This window comes from Microtus pennsylvanicus, chromosome 5 (assembly GCF_037038515.1).
Source record: "Microtus pennsylvanicus isolate mMicPen1 chromosome 5, mMicPen1.hap1, whole genome shotgun sequence".
Lineage (NCBI taxonomy): Eukaryota > Metazoa > Chordata > Mammalia > Rodentia > Cricetidae > Microtus > Microtus pennsylvanicus.
This window is the reverse complement of record NC_134583.1, coordinates 102360952-102374963: the sequence shown is the minus strand read 5'-3', so window position 1 is coordinate 102374963 and position 14012 is coordinate 102360952. Positions and strand designations below refer to the sequence as shown.

Below are 14012 nucleotides of genomic sequence, written 5' to 3'. Positions count from 1 at the left end.
GAACAAAGAAAAGAAGATGAGAAGCCATCCAGAAAAGCATGCTCCCTCATCTGACAATCTCAACACATTATCCAACACCTCAAGATGACAGACTCCCAGAGGCAGGGATCTTACAGACTGTCAATCCACTGCCCGCCCAAAGCCGGAACTCCTGCTGCTGCCCTCAGCCCCAGGCATGGCCAGAGAGCTTGCTTCACCATCTCTAGCTCAGTCCTGCCGTGGTTAGCACTAAAGGCATGGGACTGGCCTAACACCTTCTCCCTAGGTCTAGCCACCTGATGACTATAGGAAGAACCAAATGCCAGGGAATCTGAGGAATGAAGGCATTTGCAGCTCCTATTACGGGATGTCACACTGTGCTCCCATCTCACACTGTGAGCCAGCATCTGCACACTAGCCAGCGCCCCCCCCCCTTTTTTTCCTCCTGCTTACTGTCTTTGAAATAGCTACCTTTCCCAGAAGTTGATAAGCAATTTCAAAGAAGTTTAGTTTCTCTCTCTGATGTTTTTCTATTAAACTCAGGAAGGAGTATGGGACTTTCCCCAGATAGTAATGATGGATAATATCACTGTAACACGGGAGTTTCCTTTTTATTTCTGTGTGCCTGATGTTATCAAAAAAGGGAAAAGCTGAATAAAACATAAAGGGGAAAAAATGCCAACTCTAAACTAAGAATTCTACTTAACATTCTACTTACTCTTTTTTCTAAAGCACAAAGTTTCATACTTCAACGTGCTTTACTCAAAAACAAGCATGTACTTCTTGAAGGGTGTCTGTAGCTTTTGCTCTGTGGCATCATGGTAAAGTCGTGAGTGCAGAGATAAGAAAGCAATGAAAGGAAACAGCGTGCTCAAACCCAAAAGGGAAACGAGGACCAAGGCCTTTGGGCAGGCCCAGCGAGCAGAGGCAGGAGTGGGGATGAGGGCCTGGCACACGGCAGCCGTTCATGGTGCTCACAGCTCACAGTGCACCTCGTAATCTGCTCTCTTCCAAAAGATGCACTATTCACAATCACAGCAGGAGAGGAAAGTCTCATCAAATTATCTTATCCGGTTCTATTTTAAACATGACTAACAATCTCTTTTCTTTTTTAGTCAAGCAAGTAGGAATTCAAAGAATACTTTCTTTACTTAAGACAAGCTGATATTAACACCAGGTAGTGGTGGTACACACCTTTAATCCTGGTGCTCGAGAGTCAGAGGCAGGAGATTCTCTGTGAGTTAGAGGCCAGTTTGGTCTACAAAGCAACAGTCCTAGTCTTTTTGGCAGGCAGGTGTACACAGAGAAACCCTGTCAAGAAAGAAAGGAAGGGAGGGAGGGAGAGAGGGAGGGAGGGAGGGAGGGAGGGAGGGAGGGAGGGAGGGAGGGAGGGAGGGAGGGAAAAAGAAAGAAAGAAAGAAAGAAACTAAAAATCAATTCCTTGTTAGTCAGGTTTACTAATATCTGACAGTAAAATAAATAGTAAGAAACCAGGATGGACTTCAGAACACCAGTCTGCCCAGTGCTCATCCTTGCCTTTAATAAGGAAAGGGAGACAGAGGAGCACCAATCACCTGCTCCGTCACACCCGTGGTGGGAACACTGCCTGCAAGGGCAGCTTTCTGTGTGCCACCCTCTGGAATCTCGCGTTGGGTACGCTTACCACTAAGCCCTTGAGCAGGAACCAAAGACCAAGGAAAGAGTGTGTTTCCAAAGTCAAGTGAGGAATCTGGTACCTTTAACTTTGACCTGAAAACGGCTGCACTCGGAACACGGGAGAAGAGTGAACTCCTCTGCTTGGTACATGGAATAGTCGGTGCTGGCAACCATGATTCGGTCTCCGGCTTCCCAGCTGCTGACATCGTCCAGCAGGTGAAGCTTCACTCCATCTGCAATCTCCACCCGGAAACCCGAGAGAGAGATTCCTACACAAACAAACAGGCATCAGGAGAAGTGTTTTCCAACGTACCTAAGGCCCAGCAGTACTACTTTTGGGTATATACCCAAAGGATTCTCAATCGAACCACAAGGACATGTGCTCAACTATGATCATAGCAGCATTGTTTGTCCCAGCCAGAACCTGGAAACAACCTAAATGCCCCTCGACTGAAAAATAGATAAGGAAAATGTGGTACATTTACACAATGGAGTACTACACAGCAGAGAAAAATAATTCCATCTTTTGTCCAAGATACTATACTAAATAAATAACTTTTGATTTGAAAAGTCATTAGAATTTATTTCTCTTTTAAAAAAAATAAAAGTCAGAAAGGACTTGGGAACACTTCAGTGTTTGATAATTTCTCACTTTTTCCAGGCTGAGGAAAAAGCCCTGCCCACAACAATCTCCACCTGGCACTCCTCATTGACGTCTAAAAGGAAGAGAGTTTAGTCTCCTGCTTCCTATGGAGAATTTCCACCCCTTCCAGAAAGCAGGAGTCACTGAGGAAGTCAGCCCATGGCAGATGGCAGAAGTTCCCACTTCTAGAAATGAGCAACCAACGTGACGTGGAAATTAAGGTCCCTACACAGGAAGAGCTGACTCAACCCCTGCTGTAGTCATCTCCAGCCTGGAACTTTCCTGTAGACTGGGCTATTGCACACACACAGGACCAAACTCCAGCTAGGCACTCTGGAGGCTGGGACAGGGCTGGGTCCAGCTTCTCCACCCAGCGTAGGTATCACTTCTGCTCTTAAACCTACGTGGCTCAGAAGCAGTATGTGAAGAGTTCTTGTCATACGTCAGAGATTCCATTTATTTAATTTTTTTAAACATTTTATTTATATGTATTTTTATTTTATGTGTATGGATATTTTGACCGCATGTATGGCTGTGTACCACATGCATGTCATGTCTACACGCGCCAGAAGAGAGCATGTCAGATTCTCTGGAACTGGCTTTACAGACAGTTGTAAATTGCCATCTTCGGGAGCCAGGAACTGAGCACGGGTCTTCTGGAAGAGCACGGTTCTTTTAACCACTGAGCCATCTCTCTACCCCCCCTCCTCCCCCGATTTATTTGCTTTAAAGCAAAGCAGTGTGTTTAATGACAATCATACAAAGGATTTTATTATGACCCAAGTCATATCTGTGGCAGCATCAGCATGTATTCAGTGCCGACATGTACTATGTTAAAACTTCATGTGTGATACATACGGCATCCTTATCCTGTGTTTGTCTTCTCATCCTCATTCTTCAAATGAGAAGACTGGGCTTTAGGAAATGAATCCCATGTCAATGATCAAAAGGAAGCAAGAGAACCCGGATGGGATCCCGGACATTCTATCAACAACTGTCCAAATTAATGAAAGATTGGTTTGGTTCACTGATGAGCAAACCTGGGTAACTGCAGATACAATAAGCATCTCTTAATTTTGCTCAGCTCACATTCATTTCATATCACACTTGCTTGGAAAAGGCAGGGATTATTAAAAAAGAAAGACAGGCAGGAGCCAATCCACAACTAATGTGGAAGAAAAAAAAACCTGAAGCAAATGGGTAAATTAAAGAAATCTCAAAAATCAGACAGCCCCTAAATCCCCAGTGCTAACTAAGCTTTAGTTGAACAAATCACAGCAGCCTGGGCCACACAATGAGTGGCAAACAATGGGCCATGGAGGGAGAGTCTGTTTAAAGAAAAACCAAGTTTTCAGGATTACAATAAAACGTTTATCTGAGATTACTGACTTTTTCCTGGTGCATTCCTAAAGCATGAGGTTCTAAAGACCATGGCAGTGCAGAAGCAGACTCAGGCTGGCCAGAGGATCAGGTTCAAGGCTTTTGTCACTATTGGGGGCTACAATGGCCATCATGTTGGTCTTAGTATTATTTAGTACTCCAAGGTGGTAGCCACTGCCATCCGAGGAGCCATCATATTGACCAAGCTTTCTATGGTCCCTGTGCAGAGAGGCTACTGGGCAACAAGACTGGCAAGTCCCACACTTTCATGCCAAGTGGCAGGCCGCTGTGGCTCTGTGTTGGTACAACTCATGCCTGCCCCCCAGAGGCACCAGCATTGTCTCTGCTCCAGTGCCCAAGAAGCTACTGATGATGGCCAGTATTGATGACTGCTACACATCAGCCAAGGGCTGCACTTTACCTGGGCAACTTTGCCAAGGCCACCTTTGATGCAATCTCTAAAACCTACAGCTACCTGACCCCTGACCTCTGGAAAGAGACTGTGTTCACCAGGTCTCCTTATCAGGAGCATCTTATGAAAACCCACACCAGGGTCTCTGTTCAGAGGACCCAGGTTCCAGCTGTGGCTACCACATAAAGGTTTTTATACAAGAAAAGTTAAGTGAATTAAGTCTGTTAAAAAATAAATAAAAATAAAATTGAAAATCCTAGAATATTGTGAGCTGGAAAAAAACATTCTAAACAATATGGTTAAAATAATTTTGATACTGCATTGCTCCTTTATTTTCCATTTGCCCATAAGATAAATATTTAGATAAGATTATCAAGAGGTGGGGCACTAAGTAACAGGGCGGGGACTTCCCTCTGCAGGTGGCCAAAGGTAGCATTTACCAGCTCTTCTACATAAAGAGTCTAAGCATATCATCACGTCCAATCACGGTGTACACCAACCAGATTGGCTCCGTTGGTCAAAGCCAAGAAACGAAGCTACTTCTATTACTTGTGTGGCTGTAATAAAAGACCCTGACAACAGCAATGTAAAGAAGGATGGTTTTTCCCTCACAGTCGGAGGGGATACTCCATCACGGTGGGGAACTCAAGGTAGCAGGAGCTTGAAGCAGCGGATCACACTGTGTCCGCCCACAGAGAGAAGAGAGGGACGAACCCTGGGCAGGGAATAGTGCCACCCCCGGTGGGTCAGTCTTCCTGTTTCCATAAACCTTGCAAGATACTTCCTCAACCACCTGCATGCCCAGAGGACAGGGGTCTGTAGAACTCATCAAGCTGATAACCAAGATCAACCACCACAGGACTTAATTAGACAGTATGACTCAAGATCCAGAACACAGTCCAAGGAGGGCTGCCTAACCTAAAATAGATCAGTAGCTAGTCCAGACTTCCTGAGCCTACAAGATCTAAGTTTAGTAGGAAAATCTGCCAAGACAGACAGATGTCTGAACACAGTAATGCCCCACCGCTATCTGTCTCCCAGGGTTCAAACCCCCTCTGCCTACCTTCAATCCATTCACTATAGGCTGTCACGGAGAACTTCTGGCCCTCCAAGGTGTAAAATTCTCCTTGAGCCAGAGCCTTCCCGCCAGTGCTGTGGTTTTCATAGTTCCTCACAGATTCGTTGCAGGAAGAGCTTCCACCATCGATGACGCCAACTAAAGCCCAAGCTTGCCTAGAAGGAAGACAGCAAGCACATCCGGTTATCTGTTAGAGAAACACCCCGAGCCCCGGAGCAGACATGGATAGTGCGGGAGATTGCTTTTCAACATCTGCACTTCATCTCCCACTCTTCCCAGGAGGCTGCAGTTCTTCCAGGCTTTGGCTGAAGCCGCCAACGTCACAGAGGCAAATTCACCTGATTTTCACAAACTTGTTTTTCCAGCTTTGTCACAGGTGAAGCAGTGATGACTATGGCATCGGTTAATCACGGACTTCCTTCCTGGACACCCACAAGCGAGCATGTGTCATTCTAGACATGATCTCTTGCTGTCTCCTAAAAAAGACTGCCACCTGCTCTCCTGTAGTGTTGGGTGCTTGTTTTTGTTTTGGGGACAGGGTCTTGGGTAACCCAGGCTCGCACTGAATTATGTCACTGAGAGAATGATCATGAATCCCAGTCCCCTCTTGCCTCCATGACCAAAGTGCTGGGGCTGCCATCACACCCGCCTTCTCAATTTGTTTTGTTTTTCTTTGGTTGATTTCATGGTATCACTAGAGATAGAGCTCATGACCTAAAAGCTTTAAAAGTTAATGCTGGCGGTCTGGGTACCTGAATGTTCAGGCAGACTAACTCAACACTGAGGTGAACCGTGGCTCTCGAGCCTTAGCAGTAGAACAACCTGAGGAAGGAATCGCTGAATCAGATAGCTGCCCCCACTCTGCAGCCACCACAGCCTGACAGTCAGAGGGTCAGAGAATCTGCACGTCTAGCAAATATCCTAGTGATGCCAAATGATGCTCCTAACCGTAGTCTGAGAACCCTTAGGATCTAGGGAGTAGGCTCAGTCAGCAGAGAAGCTGCTGGAAAAGCAGAAAAACCTAAGTTCAGATTCCCAGCACCTTCTAAAAGGCAGGGTCCAGTGGCACACATGGGTGAGCCTACTCTTACAAAGGCAGACACAGGCAGATCACTATAGCTTCCTGACTAGTTACCCTAGACAAATCTATGGACTTCAGGTTCAGTGGAAGGAAGGTCTTATCTTAAAATATGAAATGGAAAGCAATTGAGGGAGACACTAAAGGTTGTCCAAGGGCCTAATCACACACCCACACCCAGCCCTAATTTAGAGGTCACAGTTTACAGCAGTAATTATCACTCTTTTGTCTTGGGTACTACTCTTTGAAAACATGCTCTAAGACAACCCAGGCATTACCAGTTTTTTAATGTCTGTGCATTTACACAGTTGAGAATCACTAAGTACAAAGTTTCCAAACATCCTTAAAGCCACAGAATTGCTAGCCAACAAATTTCAATTAAAAAAAAAATTACCTGTAGAAAACAAAGTGTTTTTAAAATGTCAAAATGGACTCGCCCCAGCTTGTGTCCAAAGTTTGTCAAAGAAAAAAAAATATAGCAACAAAAGCCAGGAAACTCTTTTTAAGCCTCTTGTTTCAAAACAAAGAAAAATGTGAACTTCATACTTTGAGAAGAAAAATACTAAATGTAATCTATGCCAGACAGATGGCTAGACGCTCAGAGAAAAAGTTCACTAAAGCAAGCCTCCAGCCTTCCACGTCCCACAGCTGCCCCTAAGGATTAGGGGCTGAGAACCAGTCAGAGCTGTTTCTATCCCTTGATACAGCAGAAAGGATCAAACAAAGAGTGTCTCAACTATTATCTCCCAGTAGAGAGGAGAGGAAAAATGTCAGAGGCTCCCTTTCCTGCCCAGAATGGCCTCAGCAACTACCAAACAATGTTCTGTTCTACTAACATTATCTCAAGAGCACTCCCACTTCCTCCTCCATTTGTGGGAAATTTCAATGCGGTAGCACCCAGTCTTCGAGAGGTGCCTGCTTCTGTACACTGGAGGTAATGTCAATACAAGGGAAGCTGGTGTACAACACCGTTCTAACTTCTCCATTAGTTGAGTGGTGATGTGTTAAAGGGCATTTATAAGGCAGTTCAGTAGCAGAAAAAGCAAAGTCAAGACAGTTACCATGGGTGACACAAGATCAGAAGCACTGAGGACCTGGGAGAACAGAAGCTGCCACTGCTGTCACAGCTACACCAGGAAGTATAGCAGGTACTCTGTGCTGTGTAATATTAGTGACCTCTAAATGCTGTGGAACATTTGTTTAATGATGCAAAGATGCGTTGCATTCTTTTATGTTACATTTGTTTAATTTTGTGAAGCTGTGTTTCTTTGCCTGTCTAAAACACCTGACTGGTCTAATAAAGAGGTAACCGGCCAATAGCGAGGCTGGAGAGAGACTATGCGGGGCTGACAGGCAGAGAGAATAAATAGAAGGGGAAATCCTGGGAAGAAGAGATCAAGGGGAAAGAAAAGGAGGAGGACATCAGGGGCTACACAGCAAGCCACGGAGCAAGAAGAAAAGAAATGATGGAGGAAAGTCATTGGTTAAAAAATAAAGGAACTGCCTTGGCCCGTTTTATTGGTTAGAACATAGGTGGGTGGAGTAAACAGAACAGAATGCTGGGAGGAAGAGGACGTGAGCTCAGAGACACCACGCTCCCCTCTCCCTGGCAGACGTGATAGCTCTGCTCTCTGAGGCAGATGGCGATGCAGCCAGCCACCAGGTCAGACATGCTGAATCTTTCCTGGTAAGCGCACCTCGTGGTGCTACATAGATTATTAGAAATGGGTTAAGAGGCTGAAACTAATGGGCCAGGCAGTGTTTGAAAGAATACAGTTTGTGTGTTGTTATTTCTGGTGTAAAGCTAGCCATGCGGGAGCCAGGCGGGACGAAAAGCAGACCCGCAGCTCCCTCAACAAAGAAAGGTATATAGGATAAACCTAAAAGCTCAGAGGTAAAAGGTAGATGGGATAATTTAAGAAAAGCAGGCAAGAGAAAAGCCAAGCTAAGGCTGGGCATTTAAAAGTAAGAATAAGCCAGGCGGTGGTGGCACACGCCTTCAATTGCAGCACTTGGGAGACAGAGACAGGCAGATCTCTGTGAATTTGAAACCACCCTGAGCTGCAGAGCAAGTTCCAGGACAGGCTCCAAAGCTAGAAAACCCGTCTCAAAAACCCAAATAAATAAATAAATAGAAGTAAGAGTAAGCCTCTGTCTGTGACTTATTTGGGAGCTGAGTGCCCCCCCCCCAAAAGAGCAAAAGAAAAGAGAATAAAAAACAAAGCAACTGCAACTCTGATTTGGACCTTCAAGGTCCCCCAAAAGGCCCATGTGTTGAAGGCTTGTTTTCCAGCCTGTGGAGCTATTAGAGTAGCTGGACCTTTAGGAGGCGGTGGGGAGAGGGAGAGAGGCCTTAGGGTGGCCAGCTAAGGGCTGTAGAGGAGTTAAGAGTACTGGCTGTTCTTCTGGAAGACAAATCCTAAGTGACCTGCACTACAGGAAGCAGCTTACAATCTAGCTCCATGGGATCTGACACCTTCTTCATGCCTGTGTGGACACACACATTTACACATGGATCACTGGGGGCATGCCCCAGCAGGGCTTATGGCACTACACACACACACACACTACAAACACATACACTCACACACACTGCAAACACACACAACACACACTCACACATGGATTACTGGGGGCATGCCCCAGCAGGGCTTCTGACACTACACATATATACACACATACCCACACACACTACACACACAAACATATCACTGGGGCATGGCCCAGCAGGGTTTCCGGCAACCCAGGTCCCTCTTCTCACTTTCTATCCTGGGCACCATGGGGTAAGCAGTTTTACCCTTACTGTGATGTTCTCTGCTTTGCCACAGACCTAAAGCCACAGCACCACGTAACCATGGACTGAACTCTCTCAAATTGTGAGTAATCTCTCCTCCTAAGTTAATGGTCTTGAATATTTATTTTGTCATGGTTACTAAATGTATGTACCTTTATCAAGAGTCTGTTTCTCCTCCTGGTCTAACATTATAGGAATGGGCGCATGCGCACATCAGTAGATGGGTAAAGGAAACGTTACAGAAACACATCTTATAAGAGGTCCGAGCTGGAAAGGCATTCTGATATCCACAATAAACTGCAATATATTCATTCAATAGAAAATAAACAATGGTGGAAGCTGGGCATAGTGGCACATGCCTTTAACCCCAGCACTTGGGAGGCAGAGGCAGGTGAATTGCTGTGAGTTAGAGACCAGCCTGGTCTACATAGTGAGTTCCAGGACAGCCAGAGCTACACAATGAGACCCTGTCTCAAGAAAATAAACAAACAATGGTGAAAAAAAGCTCGCCCTATGTGTTGAAATCTGAACAGCGCTCATGAGGTGAGCAAAAATAGCCAAGACACAAACTATTTAGTCTGCTACCATTTCTATGAAGCTCGAAAGAGGACTAACCTAAACCCTGGCGTGCTCCCTAGTTCAGGAGAACACCGTCTTCGGAGAGGAAGGAATGATGGGTGCACAGCAGAGGGGGCAGGAGGACTGTGAGCTGCTGCTGATGTTGTGTTTCTTGGCCTGGATGGCGACTACATAAGGACCGCCTTGTGATCCACCACTAGGCCTCCCATCCCTATTACAGCATTTCTCCATTCGTGTTCTCGGAGGAAACCCTCGGAGGCTTTGCTCACGCTCTCCTGTGTCTAGACCTCCGTTCTTGGCTGCCTATGCAGCACACTGCTCAAATTCCTGCCCCTGCCTCTGGAGCATGCCTATGGCCCATGCTAGCTTTCGGCTGTTGGTTTTCTGTCTTGTGTTTTGACATCACATAAGAACAAGTGAAAAAGAAGCAATTCAAGATGGTAAAAGACCTCTTCCCTTCACTAACATTATCTCCGAGGCTTTCTGTAGATAACACTGTGCCCAAAGGAAATTTCCGCGTGCAGTTTTGAGGCCCTCTCACTTCTGACATTTCCCAGAGTGCCTAAGAACATTCAGTAGAATTACCTATGGGTTGTTTTTTTGTTATCTCCCTTCCTTTCTTCTTTCTTTCCTTCCTTCCTTCCTTCCTTCCTTCCTTCCTTCCTTCCTTCCTTCCTTCCTTCCTTCCTTCCTTCCTTCCTTCCATTAAATGGTGACCCGGTTACTTCCCTCAGCCTCTGATGTGGGAGTGTCATATATCAATCTGTTGATTTCCTTGGTTAAGCAATAAAGAAACTGCTAGGCCCATTGGATAGGCCCACCCTTAGGTGGGTGGAGTAAACAGAACAGAATGCCGGGAGGAAGAGGAAGTGAGGTCAGACTCCACAGCTCTCCTCTCCAGAGCAGACGCCTTCAGAGAGACGCCATGCTACCTGCTCCAGGGAAGACGCACGCTATGAAGCTCCAACCCAGGATGGACTTAGGCTTAGAATCTTCCCGGTAAGCGCACCTAGGGGCGCTACACAGATGATTAGAAATGGGCCAGAGCAGTGTTTAAATGAATACAGTGTCTGTGTAATTATTTCGGGGCATAAGCTAGCCGGGCAGGGCAGGCGGCTGGGGTGTTTGGGGACGCAACCCTGCCGCCGCCCATATTACTACAAATGACGCCCAGACGTGGGGCTAACTAAACCCACTTAAAAAACCTGAGAAGGCTTAAAAATAAGGGAGAGAGAGTTTAACACAGATTTTTGCTGTTTGTTGGTGGCGTGCTGTAGAGAGATTTCCTGATTCAGCGACAGCAGCAGAAAAAAAGCTGCGTTATTTTAAAGCGCGGCTTCCTGGGGCTTTGCCGCCAGTGCAAACTCTGGCTTTATGTTTGTGTTCCCGCTTGGGATCGGAAGGAGAGTGCTCTGAGACGGTGCGATGACTCAGAGCTTCCCGCCTGCTCCTGGGCAGAAGGCAGAATCAGGCTTAGGCAGGCGGAAGAGCATGGCGGATTCCTGCCGCCATACAGAGACGTGTTTTTAGACTGTGCAGTGCTCTGCCTGTCAGATTTGGATGTTACTTGGATGAAAAGAATTTCTGTGCTGCATGCTCAGTCTCAGAATTAAAGTGCTGAGTGCCGCTCCTACCTGGTAGCCCCAGAGCTAGCACAAAATGGTACGTCCTCCATTTTGAAATTTTCCTGACTCAGCTTCAGCTGCAAATCCCTGCAGCTCATTAAGAGGTCCTGCCACGAAACACTTAAATGGTGTTGACGAAAAGCTGAATGCATGCTTTTCGGTTTTCAGCCGTAGCAGGAAAAAGCTGCGCCATTTAAAAATGCCGGCTTTCTGGGCCATCCTGCCAGGGCAAACTCTGACTGTTTGAGGTAGGAGGGCCGGCTACTGAGAGAGGACTTGAGTGTCGTCTGTTGTAGCTTGCTGGCTGGCAGGGACCTTGAAATGCTATAATCATGGCTGCAGCCTGTATATCCGCCATGAGGCTGGAAAGCTAAGGATCCAGCCGTCAAAGCCACTGCTTTAGTCCTACTGATATTGCTTGGTAAATTAAAGACTCATGTGGTCAGAAAAAGAGTCATATACAGTAAAGAGAGATTCAAAGACAGAGAAAATTTCTAAATGGTTTACTGTGTGTTAAAAATATATGCAAGCTGAAAGTTGAAGTTCTTAAAGCAAAAAACAAAAAAAGGAAGAGAGTTGTTGTGTGTACACACCTTTAATCCCAATACTTGGGAGGCAGAGGGAGATAGACCTCTGTGACTTCAAGGTATAGTAGCAAACACCTTTAATCCCAATGCCTGGGAGGCAGAGACAGGCGGATCTCTGAGAGTTCAAAGACAGCCTGGTCAAAGATGTCCGCTCAAAAAGCAAAAAGTTAACCTAGGAATGTCACAGCTTAGATTCTTAAGCGCCTAGTGATTTAAAGGTGCAAATCAAAAGTGCTCCTGGATAGTAAAAAATTGCAGATTCACAATAGGACAGATTCAGACCACTAAATGAGTCACACTGTTGGATGAATGTACGTAGGCTTGGGAGAGAGAAGAAAAAAAATATAGAGAATAAAGTTAATGGTTTAAAAAGAAAAAAGTAAAAGTAAAGTCTTTAAAGAGACAGAGTACAGATAGTTATAGATATAAATAAAAATAAGCCGCGTAAAGATGGAAAATTCACATAGAGTCTGGATTCTTTCTATTATTGTGTTTTCTTTAAAATTTTTGACTGTGAAGGAGCTAAGTACAGAGAGACATTTCATTATATGGGCTGCCAAGTGGAACCAGAACGGATATAAGGGTATTACGATTTCAAAATTTGGATCTAAGGACATGATGCGTTGAAAAGGAGTTTCTTATTTTGTTTTCACAGAGGATGAGACTCTATGGATTTCTTCTATTCCAATTTGGTATGATGGACCACGTCCTCCTGAAGGTTTGCTGTGAACATCTTCAGAAAATTGCTTTGCTCAACTGCCAACTGAGATGAAACTAGCACTCAGGTTATACCATGAAAGACCTAATTAACGACGCCCCCATTCAGCAGGAAGCAGTTTGGAGAGAAAAAACTGCGCCCATATTCCCAAATATAGTTTATAAATGTTCTTTTACATTTAAAGGGGGATATGATATAGGTATGAATAATTTGCATTAGTATAGATTTTGCTTTATTTATAGAGATTTAAGGTCAATTTTGTTATATGTATAAATGTTTCTGATGTAACTTTTACTTGATAACTGTTTCGTTATATGTAATTTTGCTATGTTAAAGTTGAAGCCTTTCTTTTTTGTTTAAACAGAAAAAGGGGAAGTGATGTGGGAGTGTCATATATCAATCTGTTGATTTCCTTGGTTAAGCAATAAAGAAACTGCTAGGCCCATTGGATAGGCCCACCCTTAGGTGGGTGGAGTAAACAGAACAGAATGCCGGGAGGAAGAGGAAGTGAGGTCAGACTCCACAGCTCTCCTCTCCAGAGCAGACGCCTTCAGAGAGACGCCATGCTACCTGCTCCAGGGAAGACGCACGCTATGAAGCTCCAACCCAGGATGGACTTAGGCTTAGAATCTTCCCGGTAAGCGCACCTAGGGGCGCTACACAGATGATTAGAAATGGGCCAGAGCAGTGTTTAAATGAATACAGTGTCTGTGTAATTATTTCGGGGCATAAGCTAGCCGGGCAGGGCAGGCGGCTGGGGTGTTTGGGGACGCAACCCTGCCGCCGCTCCTTATTACTACAAGCCTCCAGACAGCATTAGGAATTCCAGGGTGATGAGTAGAGACTCTTCTAGAGAATTAGTAGAGATAACTTCTGTATAAATAATTAGCTTAGCTCTCCAGCTTTTGGCTGCCTCTCCTGTGCCGGAATGAAGCAAGTGGAATCAAAATAGCAGTAAAGGATTCCAATCAAATTAGCACGCAAAAGATTCCAAAGGAGAAAGAAACAGAAACCTAAGCATGCCTGCTACCCCTCAGGGCTTTGATGACAGGCTTTCTGTGGACCGGTGCCCTAAGCTCTCAGCTGCTCAGGGGTCTCAATTAGCCTAGGCTCCAGCAGCTCCAGCTCCATTATGCTCAGAAGGTAATGGGAAGAGGAGAAGGTAATGGGAAGAGGAAGTCTGTTCAGAAGCAAATTATCTTCACTCTGCCCAGGGTTTTTCAGACCCACATCCCTGTGCTTTCCACTGGCCCTAGAGACAATTCATGGAGGACTTCGTAAACCGAAGCCAAGAATGTTCTGTGTACCACATCTAACAGTTAAATCCGTGGTTCAAACAAGAGGCAACCTGCTGCACCAATAGGAAAGGCCCTTGGGAGTGGCCGTGCAGCCAGCTAAATCAGCAACAGCTGTCTGTGGTTTTCTGCCCACCTTCTCTGCTTTTACAGGATGCAGACTCTACCGCAGGGCTGAGAAGAGAGGA

General features: G+C 45.5%; 1 protein-coding gene across 4 annotated transcripts in view; it reads right to left on the bottom strand.

Moving 5' to 3' along the window:
* The window catches only part of Cemip2 (cell migration inducing hyaluronidase 2), a 92592-nt gene that overhangs the window by 51110 nt on the left and 27470 nt on the right, over nucleotides 1-14012 (bottom strand). For all 4 annotated transcript variants that reach the window (XM_075973676.1, XM_075973674.1, XM_075973678.1 and 1 more), the window contains exons 5-6: nucleotides 5134-5303; nucleotides 1716-1904 (exon numbers count right to left, since the gene is read on the bottom strand). In XM_075973676.1, coding sequence (XP_075829791.1) covers nucleotides 1716-1904; nucleotides 5134-5303 — 359 coding nt within the window. The remainder of the gene's footprint in view (nucleotides 1-1715; nucleotides 1905-5133; nucleotides 5304-14012) is intronic.